This window comes from Zingiber officinale, chromosome 2B (assembly GCF_018446385.1).
Source record: "Zingiber officinale cultivar Zhangliang chromosome 2B, Zo_v1.1, whole genome shotgun sequence".
Classification (NCBI taxonomy): domain Eukaryota; kingdom Viridiplantae; phylum Streptophyta; class Magnoliopsida; order Zingiberales; family Zingiberaceae; genus Zingiber; species Zingiber officinale.
In genome coordinates this window covers 114,423,983-114,443,784 of record NC_055989.1, presented here as the reverse complement: position 1 = coordinate 114,443,784, position 19,802 = coordinate 114,423,983, and the positions used below count along the sequence as shown (strand labels likewise).

Below are 19,802 nucleotides of genomic sequence, written 5' to 3'. Positions count from 1 at the left end.
CAAGCAACAACCAAAGGATTATTGTCCGGTTTGCCCCTCTGACTAAGTTTGTCATCAATACTAGTCCCTCTCCCGAAGCCCTAACTTTGCTAATTTAATTTTTTTTGTCCTTTCTCCTTGTCGTTTCTCCTATCCTGTGCCAAGGAGAATATTCACAGCTGTGCATTGCTTGTTTCCCTTGTTCTTATCCCTGTGGCACTTGTTTGATCAATGATGATCGCTATTGGCTCCTAATTTCTTTGCTTTTTAGCTACCCACTTAGTGTAAGTTTCTTGTAACGAGTAGTTGAGGTACATAGTTTTATCATATGAGATCTTACAATCTAAATTTGATGCGTTGAAGTATGTCTTTTCCTATACTTTGACCATCTACATTCATGATTAATAGTCATCTGTGATTTATTTTTTCTATGTTGACATAGGAACATATTGACAGGAGCGCTAAAGGCAAATGAATCTTTTTTTTTGTGACAAAAGATGATTTGCTCGTCCCAGCACCCTCGTCAATCGGTCCCTAGGTCAACATGAAGGAGGTAAATCACGAATGATTACTAAACATTGGTACAAATGACCAAGATATGGAGAAGAGCATATTCGGACACGATGAATTTTGATCCCAAGATCTTACATGGCATCGCCCCTTTTTACCACTCGTAAGCGACACCAAATCTATGATGACAATTTTGTAACAAATTAATTACAACCAATTGATCTACTGATTGTTAGGAACTAGCTAGCTCGATCCTCATCAACAGGATGCCTCAAGAAAATCAATTAGCTAGCGTGTAGTTTGGATGAGTTGCTGTTAGGTCTGCTCTATGGGTTCCTCCTCCTCCAAATTACATTTAGATCTTAGTTGAGAGATATTAAAAAAAGCAATAGAGCTTTGGCCAAACAATTGATTAATGGGTTAATGGAAGTTAGGAGCGGTTAAAACGATATGAGGCTTAATTTGTCAAAGTGATCATTATCTGCCTTATAAAATTTGACTTTATCCGCGGGGTCCAAACACTAATTTTCCCTTAAAATATTTTCTATATAAAAAATTAATTGGACTCGAGAAGCTGCAACGAAGGTTCAGCATCACGATCGAAGGCAAAATTCCACATACTGGGCCCCCTCCCTCCATGAAAATCACAAAATAAAGCAGCAGCCGCAGTCGCAGTCGCAGCGGCTCCGGCGAGCAGATGTAAACGCTTCCAGCGAACATCCACATGGCCGCCGCCGCCGCCGCCTTCGCCTTTACCCACCACCAGCGCTACCTTCTCCTTTTCTTCTTCCTCTACGGCCTCTCCTCCGCCGCCGCCGCCATCGATTTCCTCTTCGACTCCTTCGCCCCTGCCGACGCCTCTTCCAACCTCACCCTCATCGGCGACGCACGAATCGATGGATCCGTCCTCTGCTTCACCAACGATTCCAACTACTACTCCTTGGGCCGTGTCTTTTACCGCACCCGGCTACGCACGGCAGCCTCCGGAGGGAGCCCTAACCCCTCCCTCTTCTCCTTCTCCACCTCCTTCGTCTTCTCCATCGTCCCTGGGATCGAGACCAGCCCGGGGTTCGGCCTCGCGTTCGTCCTCTCCAACTCTACCTCTCCTCCCGGTGCCCTCGCTGGCCAGTACTTCGGCGTCTTCAGCAACGCGACCCACCAGACGCCGGCGCCGCTCCTCGTCGTAGAGTTCGACACCGGGCACAACCCCGAGTTCGACGATCCCATCGATAACCACGTCGGCGTGGACCTCAACTTCGTCGTGTCTTCCAGAACCGAACGCGCCGGCTTCTACCGCGCCAACGGTTCGTCGACAGCACCGGAGTTCCTCAACATGCGATCCGGGCGCAATATCCGGGCCTGGATCGAATTCAACGGGCCTCGATACCAGATCAACGTAACAATCGCGCCGGCTGAGGATCCGCGGCCTCCGCGGCCTCTGATTTCTTACACAGATCCGGTCATCGCCAACTACGTGTCGCCGGAGATGTTTGTCGGATTTTCGGCATCGAAGGTTCAGTGGGTGGAGGAGCAGCGAGTGTTGGCGTGGAGCTTCTCGGACACCGGATCTATGTCCAGGGAGATCAACGTCTCCAATTTGCCCAATTTCTCTCCGCCGCCGCCACCGGTGTCGTCTGGCTCGCCTTCTGCAGGGCTAATTGTTGGCATCTCCGTCGCCTGTATCGCTGTATCTGTCTGCTTCGCAGGGATTTACTGGTACTGTAGGTGGAGGAGGAGGGTGAAGATCCGGAAAGAGGAAGACGAGGATGAAGAGGAATGGGAGTCGAAGTATTGGCCGAGGAGGTTCAAGTACGACGATCTTTGGAGCGCTACCGATGGGTTCTCCAGGGAGCGTCTTCTTGGTTTCGGTGGTTTCGGCAAGGTCTACAGAGGAGTCCTCCCCGCTTCGGTCGGAGAGGAAGGCGTCAACGGAGGGAGCAGCGGCAGAAGGGTAAGAGAGCACGAGACGGAGGAAGTGGCGGTGAAGTGCGTGTCTCACGATTCGAAGCAGGGGGTGAGGGAGTTCATGGCGGAGATATCGAGCATGGGGCGGCTGCAGCACCGGAGCCTGGTGGACATGAAGGGGTGGTGCCGGAAGGGGAACGAGCTGATGCTGGTGTATCAGTACATGCCGAACGGCAACCTGAGCCAGTGGTTGTTCCCGGAGGGGCAGCGAGGGGCGCCGTTGGGTTGGGAATCCCGGCGGCAGGTGCTGGTGGACGTGGCGGAGGCGCTTCTGTACCTCCACCAGGGGTGGGAGCAGGTGGTGCTCCACCGGGACGTCAAGTGCAGCAACATACTGCTGGACGCCGGCATGCGGGCGCGGCTGGGCGACTTCGGGCTCGCCAAGCTCTACGAGCGCGGCGTGGCGCCGTGCTCGACCCGGGTGGTGGGGACGCTGGGTTACCTGGCGCCGGAGATGGCGATGGCATCGGCGCCGACGGCCGCGGCGGACGTGTACAGCTTCGGAGTGGTGGTGCTGGAGGTGGCGTGTGGCAGGCGACCGATCGAGAGGGCGGAAAGGGTGGAGGACGATGACTGGGTGCTGGTGGACTGGGTGCGGGACATGTACGCGGAGAAGAAGCTGTTGGAGGCGGCCGACAGGCGGATGCAGCAGTTCCCGAGGGCGGAGATGGAGCTGGTGCTAAAGCTGGGGCTGGCGTGCTGCCACCCAGATCCGGAGCAGCGGCCCACCATGAAAGAGGTGGTGGAGCTGCTCCTGAATGCCGATAATGTTACGGCTCTTTGAAAATTCTGTTTTTCCTTGACCTGCATCCTCTGGGTCGTCGCCGCAGATTGAACAACAGAATGTGGCCGGAAATCAAATCTTAATCCTCCAAAAACAGACCGCATCGAGGCTGTTTGATATAATGCCTTCGAGAGAGCGAGCAGAAGGCCACGCTGTCTATATTCAGTTTTTTTAAAAAAAAAAATTGAAAGGTAAATTATGTATCATCTAAAGATACAACAAAAGATATGAGTTCAAAGATAGGTATTTGTTACGATGAAATATCAGATGTATGTGGCTATCAAAGGTATGAAAGCATATACATGTGTACTCTCATGAGTACAAACCTCACAAAAAGGATCATTGTCTAACATATGAGCTCAAAAACACGAGATGAGATCCTCTGTCCGAAAAATATTGTGTCCCCATGCCCCAAGGTCAATCGGACGAACTAAATCACATCTCAAAGATGTAATGTACATCATGAAAATATTATAGTCGTCCGATCGACGCTAGAACATGGGGATACAGCATTTTCGGAACAGAGGATCTCATCTCCAAAAACACCAACAACCACTCAACCAAGCAATCAAGCCTCTTACGATCAGGCTGCTAGGTCATCCCTACCTGATCTATCAGCTGTCAGTATGTGGTCGTCCATGCACAGAACCTACCCACCACTTCATCCACCAAGGGCAATGTCCAATATAGAGTGGATCTCTGTACTTATCTTTGCAATAATCTCTATAACGATATTCAGTATCAACCGTCCTCCCATCCGCCAAGCTGCTCGTGTCTCTATAGGTACGAGATGCAAGCTATCTGCCTATCCTCCTGTCTCCCCATGCATGTCCAGATGCTATGCATATGCCAGCCCATATCCTCAGCTGTCCTCATATCCCTGATGGAGTGAGTGTCCTTCAAATAAAAATAAAAAATAAAAGCACCTTGATTATTAAAAAAAAGACGCTCTGATTTTTGTCCAAATGTATTAGTGAGGTAAGGAATCAATCAATGATCTTACTCGATTGATCTATATAAAATCATCAATCGCAAACAATTTTGGATCAAATGCAGTCTCTTAAACCATTATTTTTGGAAGGGTGAAACAGCGATCTTTTTTATTTGTCTATTTTTCTAATTTGAGAACTCGACCTCACTCCACCACCAATGATCACAGGCTGGGATATTTTGATCTTCATCGGATGAATAGTTCATTACGTCTCCAGAGTGTAAGATGGCGACTTGGCGAGGTAATTTCAATCAACGATCTTGCTCAATTGGTCCATGTAAAAGCAATACACGCAGACCATCTTTATCAATCTCCAAAATCATTTCCAAGTATAGTCACTCAATGCAACTCATCTATGTTAAACCATGGGAATTTAATCAGATGGGCGGATTCTCAAACAGCTCACCTTTCCTCGTCTCTTTTTTCTAGGATCGCGTTTAAAATGGCTAGCCAGCAAAAGCATGAAGTTTTGCATTACTTCAAACTTAATCTACCTGTGACAAAATTATACATATTTTCAACATTATGAGTCCATCACCAACTACTCACATATGCTTTTTCAATTTGGAAAATAAACAAATAGATAACACAAGGAAAAATGTCCTAGGCTCCATTAGATTTAACTCGACTTTGCTGAATTCAAATCAATATACGTGGGATGATGCAACACAGCAAGCAATATCTTATTGACAATGATAGCAATTGTCAACACAGGGGTTAAATAGTCCAATTATTGACAAACAAAATATGTGAAATATAGCATGAGAAATCAATATATAACTTTTGAAAAGGATAAAGCAGTCTAAACAAAGGATAAAAATGAAAAATGATGTAAATTCGTTATCATCCATTGATTTTTCAATTTATAAGTTTCCATCAAACAAACAAAATACCCATTTCACCTTTCTTTTTCATCCGTTACATTTTTCACGTAAATTTGAACTTTTCATCTCTTGCTGGTATTTCATCATCTGTTTGTTGTTGTAAGAGTGCTACTGTAAATCAACCAGTTTTAGGGGCCTAGTGATCATCAGGAAGAGGCAATTTTAAAGCTAAAACAGAATCAAATGAAATACAAGATTACAATAAGGAAATTACATTCTACAATTGATTGAAAATAAAGTGTCATCTAAACTTAATAAGAGCACACATTTGGAAGTGACATAGAAACTATACTCAAGCTCTATAATATGCCTCCTCACATCCATATCTAGTTGATTTCCCAGCAACATTCCTGTCATATATGCATTTTCAACGATCGTGTCACAGAAAAAAGAACAAAAAGATCCAATAACATGAAATTTATCAACTAAGGTATATAAGGATCCTTATACCAGCTTGAACATGCAATGAAGGATTAAGGTTCTGAATGGGAAACAAAAAATGCAACAAGAATGCATGCTTAACTAATTTAGCGCACACAAAGGAATTATCGATTAACCTCTTCCGGTATGATCAATGGCTTTTGACCCATAACCAAACCTTGCAGAACTTATTAAAAACAGAACATTTTAGGTAGCATGCTGCTTTAAGGACTAACTTAGGCAGGTTGAACCATCTATATTAGATGAAAATTGAAAAATGAAAAAATAACTGGAAAAAACCTAAAGAATCGGTGTGTTGGTTGTCCATGTTAGAACTGCAACAAGCCAATCCTGCCTTGATTTATAATTAAGCAGATGAAAGAGATGAAAAAAAACAAAATCAAGTAATCAGGTACTGGTACTGTCAGTCCTTGTCTAGTAGGTTTCAAATGTCACAACAAAATATAAAGGAAAAGTATAGCAAAGATAACATGCAATCTTCAATAATGAGGATACGGAGAAGGATACAGATGTGGAAACATTCATGATTCCTCATTTTGTACTGCACTGTCCCACAAGGAAACAAAAGCTCAATACCATGAATGACAAAGATGAGAATAGTAGAGCCAACCATACAAGAAAATGGAACATTACTTACATCACCTAGAATTGATTGATTTACTTGTGATCTTTGCTATGCATTCGTGAAGAACTGTAATTTCTCCGGGGTTCATGATGGTATTTTTCATCTCTTGAATTGTAAAACTTATCCGAAGAACAGTATTTCTTGCTTGGAGAAACATCAACATAGCTGGTATCATAATCATCATATGAAACTGAAGGATTATATCTATCATCAAATGCATCCTGTTTCGCTGCCTCTGACAAATGGGTTTCGTAAGTTCTTTTTTCTGTGCTTCTATCTCTTGATGTATCATCATACTTGGTACTAGATGATTTTGAGTTTTTGGTCGACTGGCTGCTTTGATCTGTGAACCTAGAAAAATAACCAGAATCACTCCGCTTATACTCGCAACCAGTTGAAAATGCATTGCCATGCTTCCTTTCATGTCTATCATGATTGGCTGATGAAAAGGATTTTTGAATAGAGGAGCTGCCAGATCTATGGTCCTTTTGTCTTTCACGTGTATTCCTATTTTGCTCCACCCAATGCTCGTGTTGCTGATATCTCAATTTTGTGTGAGACTTAATATTTGGTTGATGACTTTGAGTAGCATCAGGATATTGTGATTCCTTGTTGCGACTGATGTTTCTACTTGCACCTGACATATCAATATCACTGTTCCGCGGGCTACATAGGTCTGAAGTTGCATCATTGTTGGAAAATTGTTTGACTGGAAAAACTGGTGTATTAGTAGAAAATTCCGCATGGTATCCAATGCCTCCTGCTTGATTAATTTCCTCCATGTGCTCCTCAATAATGTCTCTTAATACCTTCCAGGACATATCAAAGATCAACAGACAAAATTAACCAATTTGTTGGTTTACAATAAAATTTGCATATGAAGGTAGATGAGCACTGCTACCATGTATTAGAAGGGAACATAGGGTCAAATAAGAAATAAAGGAAAAGATCTAAATACAAGAAAACAAACAAGATCTGTTGCATGGTTATGGTCTCCATGACTAATTTCCAAAAGCAAGCTCAATATATATAACAGGATGCAAATAGAATAACTAATTCTTAATAAACTTAACGTTAACACTTGTAATCATGCATCAACAGAACCAAATTTTATTTACATATTATAAGATGGGTAACTATTAATCTGGAAGAATAATGTGTTCAGAAAAAATGTTATTGTTTTCATATTATTTGGCTACAAAATGTGAGCTTGCAATTAAATCCACAGGTATTCTTGTCCAAATGATGAGGTAACTGAATGACTCAAAATAACCATGCTACGAAAAGATTCACGTATAAGTCAAAATGAAATCACTGTAAATTGTATCTTAGAACAGGAACTGAATGACAGTTGATTTTTCCTGAGCAGACAGTTTTGATAATCTTCACTCAATTCGATTGGAGACTTATTCGAGTTCAGATTGATTTAAAATTTCGCAAAATTATAGAAACGTTATCCTACTTTATTGTAAACACAGTGGATATTTGATTTGGAAGTCTATAGGGTCAATAAACAGTTCACAATCTCCTGGAACTAATTTACTAGGGTTTCTGTCCTTTGATTTGCTTTATATGATCTCAATCTTACTGTCACCAGAGTGTAATGAAACAAGAGCATGCAGGCACATCAACTCCTCCTTTGTGAAGCTTTCTTCCTTATGTTTGTGCCATCCAATCTTTTATTTACAACTTTTCCTTTCTGAGATTGATGAAGTAGATCAGGCTCAAGACCTCCCTGCTAAGTGACTTCAGTGCTTTAACATCTTTCCCTTCTTATGATTTTAGTTGGCTGAGCAATGCACGTTAACATCTCTCCTCTAAACAAGACTTTAGTACTTAGTGTTGAGATAAGGTAAATTTTGATTCAATCCCATTTTCTTCTTGATATTGGAATAATCTAATGCAAGAAAGAAGATGAAGTGGATGTGATGATGATGTTGTTGTTGGAAAAGGGGGAGGAACAGAGAATTAGAGAAGGTGAAAATTAATAAAAGAGAGTGAATGTGATTAATTAGGAGAAGGAAATTGAGGAATGAGAAGGCTGTGTGATGTAGAGTAGGGAGAGGAATAATTGGAGGAAGAAATGCGAAATAGTAATGGAGAAATTAAATAAGGGAAGGGCTTACAGTGTTACCAGTGAGCAAAGTTTCAATCTGACCAAAATGATAAGGTTTTGTGTTACACCGGTACAATTTTGATATCTAATCAGCATTTTACTAAAACACACTCAACTTTGACAAATACCTAAATCACATATTATACTTTCAAATTTACCATATCACTCCCTTGATCTGTACACGCGCTTGTCTAACCCACCCAAAGTGACCCAAACACATTTAAAATCTAGGATTTTGAGACTATTGTTTGTCTCCTTCGAAAAAAAGCTGAAAAAAAATCACAAAAAAAAAGTAAATAGGATGTGGAACCACCGTTGAAGGGAATGGTAACACTCCTAAGAATCACAAGAATACATTGGTCCTGATTTGAATTGAATATGATAAACCTAAATTCATTAGTGGGTCTTGAACAAAGGTTAGAGAGTATGATTACACTCAAAAGAGTCCCAATAATGCATTGGTCTTAATTTGGAGTAAATAGTTTTGGCTGAGTTTCATTGTTGAACTTGGCTTTGATTCAATCCAAACCATAACCAACGCATTCCTAGGAATCTCCTGAGTGTATCAATGTCCATTTCGAAGAATAGGCTGTTGTGGATTTCTAAAATTTGTACAACCTTAACTTTGACACAATCTCACTGTTGGACTTATATCTATTATATTCACTTAACGACTACATCAATTGTGTTCTTAAGACTCTCTTGTCTCTAACCATTTTTAAATTTTCAAATTCTAGACATTGTACGATCATTTTTGGCTAAAATTCACTAAAAGTTAGTAGTGACCTACATTCATTTATTGTAGCAAAAGATAATTACGCTCACTCCAAACGCCCCTCACAGCCCGACCCAAGTTATAGAAAGGAAGTAAATCACGAGGTCAGCTTATAGCCGACCACCAGATGGCTAGGGGTGGGAGGAGTTTTTCCCCGAGGGCATGTACCCACCGAGAATTGATCCCTGCCCCATTGTAGCAAATATGTCATCCTCTAGCCAACTGAGCACCCTTGTGGAGATGACCTACATTCACTTATGAACTCAAGCTTATCATATCCAATCCAAATCATGACAAATACATTCCTAGAAATCTCATAAGGGTGTGTTTGGTAGATGGGATAGAGTAGTAAATGGGATAAGAAAAGTTATCACCCCAACTCAATTTATTATACCTTGCGGGAGCCAATAAATGTTTATCACACAAATTATACTTTATGATTCCTATCCCACCTAAAAAACGAGAAGAACATGGGATAATATTTAATCCATAGGATATCACTTATCCTATCCCACCTACCAAACACACCCTAAGTGTAAATATACCCTCAAAGCTTGCTTTTACACCTATATAGGCTGCTACAAGTTTCTGAAATGTATATAGCCTTAAGTAAATTTATTGCAAACTCACTATTAGACTTAGATCTATCATATTCACTCAACAATAATGTATTCCCAATATTCCCCTTTCTATATTGAAATTTTCAAAATCCGGATATTATACAATCATTAGTGATTTTTTTGCCAAAACTCATGAACTTAGGTATATCAAATTTTCAAATTTAATCCAAACTAATACCGATGCATTCTTAGAAGTCTCCTTGTGTAATCATACTTTCCAACTTTAATTTCATATCTAGAGTAGTTGTTGTGTGTTTTAGAAATTTATGCAGCCTTGAGTAAATTTTACACAAACTCATAGTTAGATTTACCCAACAACAGCAGCAATGTATTCCATGTTGAAAATTTTGAATTTTATGCCTTCTACTATCGTCAATGACTTTTGGCCAAAACACACTAATGGACTTAGGCTTATTAAATTTAATTCAAACAAAGACCAATGCATTCCTAGGAGTTTTCTAAGTGTAATCATACCCGCAAAGCTTGGTTTCACACCCTTGCTGCTATGAATTCTTGAAATTCATACAGCCTTGAGTAAATTTGGCACAAACTCACTGTTGGACTTAGGTCTATTATATTTGCTCAACAACAACGTCAATATATTCTTGAGACTCACCTAACTCTAACCATATTGAAAATCTTAGATTTTGAACATTATACGACCATTAGCCAATTTTGATAAAAACTAACTAATGGGCTTTTGCTTATCAAATTAAATTCAAATCATGAACAATGTATTCCTAGGAATTTTCCAAGTGTAATCATCCAACCTTAGTTTCGTACCTGGATAGATTATTATGAGTTTTTACTTGGCACAAACTCACTATTGAACTTAAGTTTATCATATTCACTCAACAATAACGCCAATGTGTTTCTAGGACTCGCCTTAATCTAACCATGTTGAAAAATTTTACATTCTAGACATTGTCCAACCATACTTTAATTTTAGTCATTTTGACTAAAACTCACTAATAGACTTACATTTATCAGATTCAATCCAAAACTATTCTTGGGACACTCTTAAGCGTAACCATGGCCTCCAACCTTGATTCCCCATCTTATTTAGCTTGTTCTCAATTTTTTAAAAAAAAAATCAACCTTGTGTAATTTTATCAAAAAGTCATTAATGGATTTAAACTAATCATTCAACTTATGTATTCCTAGAACTCTCGCGACTCTAACCATATTCAAAATTTCTAAATTAGCCCCTATAAAACCATAAGTTAATATTACTCAAAAATCACTAACGGACTTAGACTTCTCAAATTCAATCCAAACTAAAACTAATATATTCTTGAGACTTTTCTAAATATAACTGTGCCCTTTAATCTTGGTTCCACACCCAATTTATCCTGCTGTGTTTTTGAGGGAAAAAAAATAATTTTATTCAAAGGAAAGTAGTTTCAAAATTGTATAAAACGTGATTCATTTTTCGAGATTTTAAATGTGCTTTGGTGATTTAGGTGGGTCAAGCAACCACGCATACAAATGGAGTATTTTAGGAAAGAAAATCATGATTTGATAAATTTAAAAAGATGGTGCATAATTTAAGTATTTATGAACGTTAAGTGCAAAATTTAGTAACATGTCATTATTTAATTGAGTTATTAATAATAATATAATTAGTAAATATAAGTTGTAACTTTTGACTAACCTCTTATTATAATTAACTATTTAATATTTATAGATAAATTGAATTGCCTCGATCTTAAAAATGTTTGCAACCAATTAACTTTTAATTTTTAGATTTAGTCACTTTTAAATTATCAACTTCTTTCCATTTAAAATAATTTACCCTTACAATTTATTTAACTTTTATAAATTAAACGTTGGAATAAGCAACATGAACATGGATTTTTTATTCCTCTTAAAAATGGGGTATGCTTTGCCTTCAAATTTTGTAACATTACAATAATTTAAATTTAAAGCCTCAAGATACTTGCATTGTTGAGGATCTAATTTTATTTAAATTAACATATTTTTTTAAATCTATATAAAATGCATTTAAAATTTATTTATGAACATTTGTTAAAAAAATTATATAGTTTTTCAATCTAAAACTCTTGAATGAAATAATTTAAAATTATGATGTTTAGTTTTTAATTGTTTTGTTTCATCCTCAATCTAAATTATTATAATGGGGAAACAATATCATATATTTTTTAAATTTTAGAATGTAAAATTATTGTATTAATGCTAGGATGTCCCTCAAAAGGAATGTGTTGCATGGTTCGACTATAATGCCTCGGCAAGGACCATTACATTTCTATAAAAACTTAGGTGTAGTGTTAAATATGCAAGACATTTCACATCATAGATTGAATGAGAACAAACAGTATAGGAATATTGATTGTCTTAGATTTGAAACATGAAATATAGGAACATTCATTATAAAGCAATGGAGGTAGCAAATATGATAATTAAGAGAAGAATTAATATTTTGTATTTACTAGAGACAATGGATAAGAGTAAAGGCAAGGATGATAAACAACTTAGGATTTAAGTTATGGTATACAAGGAGAAATAAAAAATTATATTTTTATTATTATAGATAGTTCATTAAAGGATGAAATAATAGTAGTTAAAAAAGGGAATAATATTATAACTCTCTAGATAGTAATGGCGAAAGAAATTATTAATGTAATTAGCATTATACTACTAAAGTAAGATTAAATGAAAACACCAAATATAGATTTTTGGAAGACTTAGATGATGCACAGTATAAAAAACTTTGTCAAATGAGATGATTTTAATAAGAAGAGATTTAAATTGCATGTAAGAGTAAGAAATGAGAAATATAATAGCTTGCATGGAGATTATAATTTTGAAACAAGAAATGAAGAAAAATATATATTAGATTTTGCGATGGCATATGAACTTATAATAGTTAATACATGTTTCGAAAGAAAAAATAAAGATAATATATTATGATGTGTCAATTTTATTTCGAGTTATTGATAAATCAATTTTCTTTAAAGAAAACTATATTTAATTATTTTTTTTAACAATATTAAATTGTTCAATAATAGAGAACTTATATAAAATCAATATACAACTTATTTTAAAATTATATACCATAAATATATTTATCTAATAATTACTATATAAATAAAAAAAATACCGAAACCTTGGGACAGGTCCAGATTTTAAACCTTGCATTTAAGTAAGAGAAATGATCTTCACAGGTTATATTAGTTCAAAGTAGTAGGGTGTGTAGGTAATGCATAATTGCTTGGATATCTGCCGTACTAAATTTTGTGCCAGAAATGAAGTAGACATTTATTTATTTTCCTAAATGAGGAGTGTGATTATGGTTATGTATTAGGTTCTGAAAAAATGTTTTAAACTCTGAAGTAAAAAAATATGTAACTGATGATGCAACAAGACCTAGTTGCTACCAACTCGATAAACATACACATCAACAAGAAATTTTATAAGGGATAGTGCAGTTAAGGATGAGCAATGTCCTTAACAACTTATATTAGTTTGAAGTAGCAGGAAGTATATGTAAGGAATATAAGGATTCATGAAGTTATTGTTCATATTTTATATCTCCTTTCTATCTATTGTGAAGATCATACATTCTCTTCAAACCCTAGTTCTCTAGCCTATCACTAGCACTAGTTGAGAATTGATGCGGTGCCGGTTTCGCTCCACCGTCAAAATGGTAAAAATCGTCTGGGCCACCCGGCATGGACGAGTATTTCAATCCCTGCTTAAATGTGTAGCCCACATTGAATGTCTTGTTGATGTTCAAGTCTAGTGAATTAGTAGCAACTACATCTATGAAATGTCACATCAAATTAACATAATTTTGGTTACATTTTTTCTTTAGAAGTTTATTGTACACAAATTTAGGTTGTATTTGGAAGTTTACTGTGTAATTATAATCTTTAGAAGCTATTAATTCATGTACACAAATATTTGTCTATAATATCATCTTCACTAAATTGGTTAATCTGCATACCTCAGTTGGATTGCGCTTAGACTTCTTGCCACGATAGGACATTCTTCTTCGTTTGTAATCTCTTTCCTCAGCTAGCAGCTCTTCTCTTGTCTTCACCTTCTTAAGATCCTGAAAAATACAAATTTGAAGATCAAATTAAGGATGTCAAACCACCTGTAATACATATTAAATGAACAGATTATGAATATTCAAAAAAGATCAGGATTATCAGCAAATATACAAGAATTGTGAGCAACGATAGCAACTATCTGTAAGAAAGCCCAATGCTAAAAAGTATTGCTCCAGGTATTCATACAAGTAGTCAATCTTAGCGACAAATGACACTCAGAAACAGGTATCATGTTCTAATCATTTAGTAGCCTTTACAATACATAATTACTAGTTCATAGATATTCATCACTTCACAAAGAGGTGAAATGTAGTCAAATTCCCATAACAGAATAATAATTTATGAATAAAATGTTCACTATTTTGCTTTTTACTATCATATTATATGTAATGATAAAGTTGCAAATAACTTCTACAAGAATAATCCATCTTGGGAAAGGAAAGACACTTCTATGATTATGCATCTAAACGTTTTACATCAACTTGCTTTGTTAAAAATAGGTTAGTTGAATCCAAATCCGAATTAAGGAATACTTTCATCCATGTTTAAGGTAGACTGTAACGAAATGATAATATGGGCCAAATACATCATCTTTAAAAAAAAATCATTAACATACCCATGTTAAATTATGAAATAGCAGATTTGTCATTACAAAATCTAACAATAGATACATTTCTTCTGTCTATAAATCTCTAAGAAAGGCCATTAGGTCAAATTGAACTAATGATTGATTTTTAAAATCATATACCCAAAATGACCTTAGTGCAGTCTTGATGATTATTTGATTTCATCTTTCTTTTCCCCTCTTCTTTATTAGTTTGAAATTTATTTCCTTTTAATCTTCTTTTAGTATTCAATGTTATCCCAAAAGAAATTAATACACCAAAAATTAATAAAAATGTGGAAAAATGATGAAATTCAAAGGCCTTTCACATGAAGCTTAAAGGTTATAAGGACAATATTGTCAATTACAAACTTTATTCTTTAAGTTATTATAGCAAGAAATATAAACTCACTAATGGCATATATGCAATATTATAAATTTTAGAATGATAATTTGTAAACAAAAATATGTGGAAAAAATGCAATGTACCTAAGGATATTTGCAATTTTGCCAAAAAAATTTAAAACAAGGAAGAATTAGGATTTAGTGATTTGTAGATAATCAACTAAAAATATATTCCAATTTGCCAATTCAAAGAACATATCCATATAAAGACAAAATTGTAATCGAGATATAAATGTATCATTCTGAAACATAAGCCTACTTACAAGGATTGAAATCTCAAGCCAAATCATACTTTTGATCCCTAGCCTGCTCAAGATAGTTTTGAATGGTGTTGTAGCCTTGTAGGTGAACTGAAGGAGAAGGGGAAAGGAGAAGAGGAACCGTGGAAGAACAACAATGTCAATACTAAAGGAGTAGAAGAGGAAGAAGGATAAGGGTTTATCTGTGCTAGCTACAGTTTTGGTATAGTTTTAAAAGAAGAAGATGTGGCAAAAAGGCGATTCGCACGCCCCAGCGTCCCCACCAACCCGTTTCTAGGCCAACACGGAGGAGATAAATCACGGGTGACTACTAGCCATTAGTACAGGTGGTCAAGGCATGGGAGAAGGCATGTTCAGACGCGCCGAGTTTCGACCCCAGGACCTGATGTGGCAACACCCCATGCCTCAACCACCGCATCATCCTGAGGGGACACAGAGGGAGAAGCTAGGGTTTCAACACAATTTTGGAAAAGAGGAGTTCTCGTGGGAAATGCCAATGCTTCATGAGATTGTGATGAGACGTCAAAGGTGCTCATGAGATGAAGGTTCTGTGAGATCATGTAATGATGTTGATGGTTCTCACACAACAATAGAGGTTCAAAGGTGTTTGCATGGAGAAGGGGGAAGCATAGGAGATTTTGTGTCGGTGTTTAAGGAGGACAATGGGTAGAGAATGTGTGCTTATGTGCACATGAAGATGTTTGCGAGTGTTGCATGTTCTGCATGTTGGTTGGCAAGTTAAAGAAAATATTTCACCCATATTGAACGAGAGTTTAAATTACACACCATACAATGTATTGCATGTCAATGCAAATGTATAAATAAGACATTCAGACCTTAGTTCAAATAATTTTCCAATAGGCCTATAATGTAACAAATGGACTGCGAGTGAAAAATGCAATTCACCTGATTTTGTGCACGATGCCAAAAAAGCCCATCATGCTCTAAAATAGGTCTGTAGTTGGGGCGTTTTCCACGTTCTTCACAACCTCTAGCTAAAGCAAATGAATGTTCCAATATTCTGAAAGAAATTAGAAAGGATACTTTTTAATAACATTACAATGTAAAGGAATTCAACATAAAAAACATAGTTAATATCTTTAGAACAATAATAATAAAGAAACTCAACAATAATATTGTCGGTATGCATGTTGAATGAAGAACCACAAGGAGGTAAAACATAATATGTGTGTGTATATAGATATTTGTTCTATTAAATGCATACTTTTATATTCTATGTGCTTTGGTTAAAATTAGAGATATTAGTGATGATTTAAAAATAACCATAATGTCTATAAAAACCCCTTCAAAAAACATAGGTTCATAATAAGAACTGATGAGTTCATAAATGCATCTTCAAGTCCATAAGCACAATCACTCTAAAAATCATCGTCATTGAATTTGCTTGTGGTGATACTAATAACAACATTGAGTAAATAATTAAAAACCTAGCCTTCCGCCTTCAAACCTTTTTCCTGCAATTCCTCTCTTCCATATTAGAGAGAAAAGCTTGAAAATTTATTTTCAGACTCATGAAGACATTAGTAGTGGATAACTTTTTTTCTATTCTGTAGCTTATCTTACAGGGACCTGGAACTCAATTTTTTCTTATTGTTTTATGCATAGTAAAGATTGAAAATCATTTGCAGTAAATCCCATTAATAAGGATGAAAAGAAAAGCTCACATGACAAAAAATTCTCAATCAACTTGATAAAATTGTGCAAATCTATTTTCTGTTGGTGATTAAATATGGTGGCATTTCCCATAGTAAGTTTGTTTCAAACTTCAAAGACTCTTGAATATCTCTCTCAAAAAAATTAGGAAATATTGTTCATTTTTCTTTCAACCCAAATCAGTTGTTTCAAAATGGAGAAGCATTACTTCCTGCCCTTAAAAGAAGATACTAAGCAAACCTTTTTTAGGAAACTTTTTTCATATTGCATACCAAATAGAATCATTAAATCCCAAGGAACCAGTTCAAATTGTTGCTGTCTACAGGTATATGATTTTCTCAATCGAACAGTAGACTCATGGATACAATGAATTCATTATTCCTCTATCTCAACACCATGTAGAAAATGGACTACGATGCACAGTTGCACACAACATTTCTCCATATATCCTACTCAAATCTATTTTCTAGGTGTTTCAATGCTAAATGCATAGTCCATATCTGTTGTTATATTTTAGATTTCCACGTTTGCATTTATCCATGATAAATTACCTCTATTCTGTTGTCTATCAACTCTTTTCCACAAAAGAGAGTGTGTTTATCGCTAAACAAGAATCTAAATAAGGCTATCTCAAGTTGTCAAGCATGCAAAAATAATGTTGATCTAACACATGGTGCTCAATGTGTCATGAAAATATTTACAAGTCTTATGCTAGACCCAAGAAAGAAAATGAGCTCTGGTTTATCACTAGAATAGACTTTAGCAATAACAAGTTATGATGAAAGATCAACAGAAAGTAGCAAGAACAAAGCATACAACTGAGACTTGGAGAGCGGTTGGGAAAATCGAAGTGACTTGATATTTTCTTCCAATAGGAACCTCTCGTGTAGTGCAGCCACTGCAGCAGCAACTTGAGAAACAAAGACTTTGCCAATTGTAACATCTTTGGATGGATTTCCTACGTTCCTTTGATTGGCTAGGTCTAACAAGCCAGATCCAGTTTGCAATAGTGATTCTTTAAGCATTGCAGCTGTAAACAACTTAGCATTCATCTGCCCATACAAAAATGACATCTGATATACCATCCAAGAGAAGCTTCTAACCAGTATAGGACACTCAAAAGTCAGAGACTTGAGATCAAATAGCCCCTCTTTGTTTGAAAGTGACATGAATGAGGTACAAGCCTCGCTTCCAATCGCTTTCAAGCACAGCTTAAGAAGAAGATATATGTGCTCCCTCATAGCAACGTCGATGACAATACCAAATTGAGGTGAATTTGAGATCAACCACCTCTTCAATCCATCCTCATCAACGGAAGACAAGCTCAAAATGACACGTAGTACTGTGTACGAGTGTGAAACCGGAAAGTCATTCCACGCCTCCACTTCACATCGCATTGCCCAATACTCAGATGGAAGGATCCTGCCATCCCCGAGAGCCCAACTCAATCCCTCACGATCGCAGACGAAGTTGGAGCACTCCCTGGATAGTATTCCAGGTAGTGTGAAGGTCGCAGTCGAAGCATCAGGCTCCGGTGTAGTAACAACGGCGGGGCAGTCTCTGTAAAAAAAGTTAGAGCCAAGGTGCCCGAGCTGGGAATCGAGAGAGAAGCAGAGATCGGCGTCTGGATCAGGGAGAGTTTGAACAAACGGGTTCTCCTTCCGGAGCTCAGACTCGGACTTGAGCGTGCTGAGATAGCGCAGCGTGTCGAGGAAGCCGAGGTCGACGAAGGGGTGCCCAGGGGCGGCGGCGCAGAGGAGGGAGTGGCGGAAGAGGGACTCCGGAGGCATGCGATGGTGACGGTCGTACGGGCAGCGGATGAAGCCGCCGGGGGAGGAGGGTGGGAGGGAAAGAAAGTCGGAGACGGATTTGAGAGCGGACTCTGCGACGGCGGTGAGGTCTTCGAGGAGGGACAGGGCGGCGGGTAGATCTGCGGCGGGAGGGATCGCGGTGGGAAAAGGGTTGGGGACAGGGGTTTGGCTAGGGTTTCGAAGAGGAAGAGGAGTGGGGGAAGTGTGGAGGATGGCGGAAGAGGGAGCAGGATCCATGGAAGGGGGAGGAAAAATGAGGTTTGAGATCAGTTGAGATGTAACGCGCAGATGCCGTGGAAAAGATTGGCCTTTGGCCAACCCATTTGCTCGTGATCGTGCAGACAACGTTAAGGCGGAGCAAACTGCTTTGCCTTTCGCTAGTTTGGACTTAGTCTCGATTTTGGATATATATATATATATAATAGTTTTGTATATACTTAATAGAACCAATAGATAATATTATTATACATAAAAATTTAAATTAATTAATAATTTAACCCTCCTATGTGATACAATAATAATAATCACATTCATTTCAACCTCAAAAATATTAACTTAGTAAGATGACTTAGTTAAAGGCCAACATAGCAAAAGTTATTGATTCAAATGCAAATGCAAACGTCAGAAATAATTTTCTAAAAAAACTATTAATTTCATAAAATACTAAGCAATATGTATAAAAAAATCTTATTATTGTTAGAAAAAAATACACAATATTAGTGATAAAAGTTAATTTAAAAATAATAAAATAAATATTTAAATAAGTTTAAAATTCTAACTCTAACTTAAAAAATGAAAATAAAACCTAAATTATAAAATAGTCTAAAAGATAATATAAAAAAAATCTTTCTGATCTATTTTTTTTTAATTTTAAACTAGATAGTTATAAGTAAATTCAATAATTAATTATAGTTATCTGAATGAATTTTGATTTGATATATTATAAATATTTTGATTTCAATATAAGTCAAAAGTTATTACCTTTCAAATCTTTTGCATGATAATCCCTAATAAAAAAATACATAGAATTATTTATCAAATTATACTAATCCTACCAATTCTACTTCAATTTTTATCAATCTTATTCTCATTCCACCCAAAAGATTTACATGATCCCTGAATATTTTGGTACTTTCAGATTACGTTCAGGAGCATAATTTTACAAATTATATGGGCTAATTATTATGTACGAAAATAAATTCGGATAATTTCAAAATAAAATAATAAAGTAAGTTATTTTTAAAAGAATTTTTTCAAAATATTTTTTTCACACCTTTTTCGA

The 19,802-nt window shown here is 37.0% G+C and overlaps 2 protein-coding genes across 3 annotated transcripts; one reads left to right on the top strand and one right to left on the bottom strand.

The window, feature by feature from the left end:
- Positions 1–1,060: 1,060 nt before the first annotated feature.
- On the top strand, positions 1,061–3,478 carry LOC122046861 (L-type lectin-domain containing receptor kinase S.1-like). The gene has a single exon (XM_042607771.1). The coding sequence runs from the start codon at positions 1,214–1,216 to the stop codon at positions 3,236–3,238; it is 2,025 nt and encodes a 674-aa protein (XP_042463705.1). The 5' UTR covers positions 1,061–1,213; the 3' UTR covers positions 3,239–3,478.
- A 1,669-nt stretch (positions 3,479–5,147) lies between these two features.
- Positions 5,148–18,898, bottom strand: LOC122046860 (U11/U12 small nuclear ribonucleoprotein 48 kDa protein-like). Of its 2 annotated transcripts, none has more exons than XM_042607768.1 (5): positions 17,526–18,898; positions 15,942–16,056; positions 13,658–13,765; positions 6,192–6,988; positions 5,148–6,100 (listed from the first exon to the last, which is right to left on the bottom strand). In XM_042607768.1, exons 1-4 carry the CDS (start codon positions 18,755–18,757, stop codon positions 6,212–6,214), a joined length of 2,232 nt encoding a protein of 743 aa, XP_042463702.1. In that variant the 5' UTR covers positions 18,758–18,898; the 3' UTR covers positions 5,148–6,100; positions 6,192–6,211. The 2 variants fall into 2 exon arrangements, with proteins under 2 accessions (XP_042463702.1, XP_042463703.1); XM_042607769.1 differs by having other exon boundaries at positions 5,148–6,095.
- Positions 18,899–19,802: the final 904 nt, after the last annotated feature.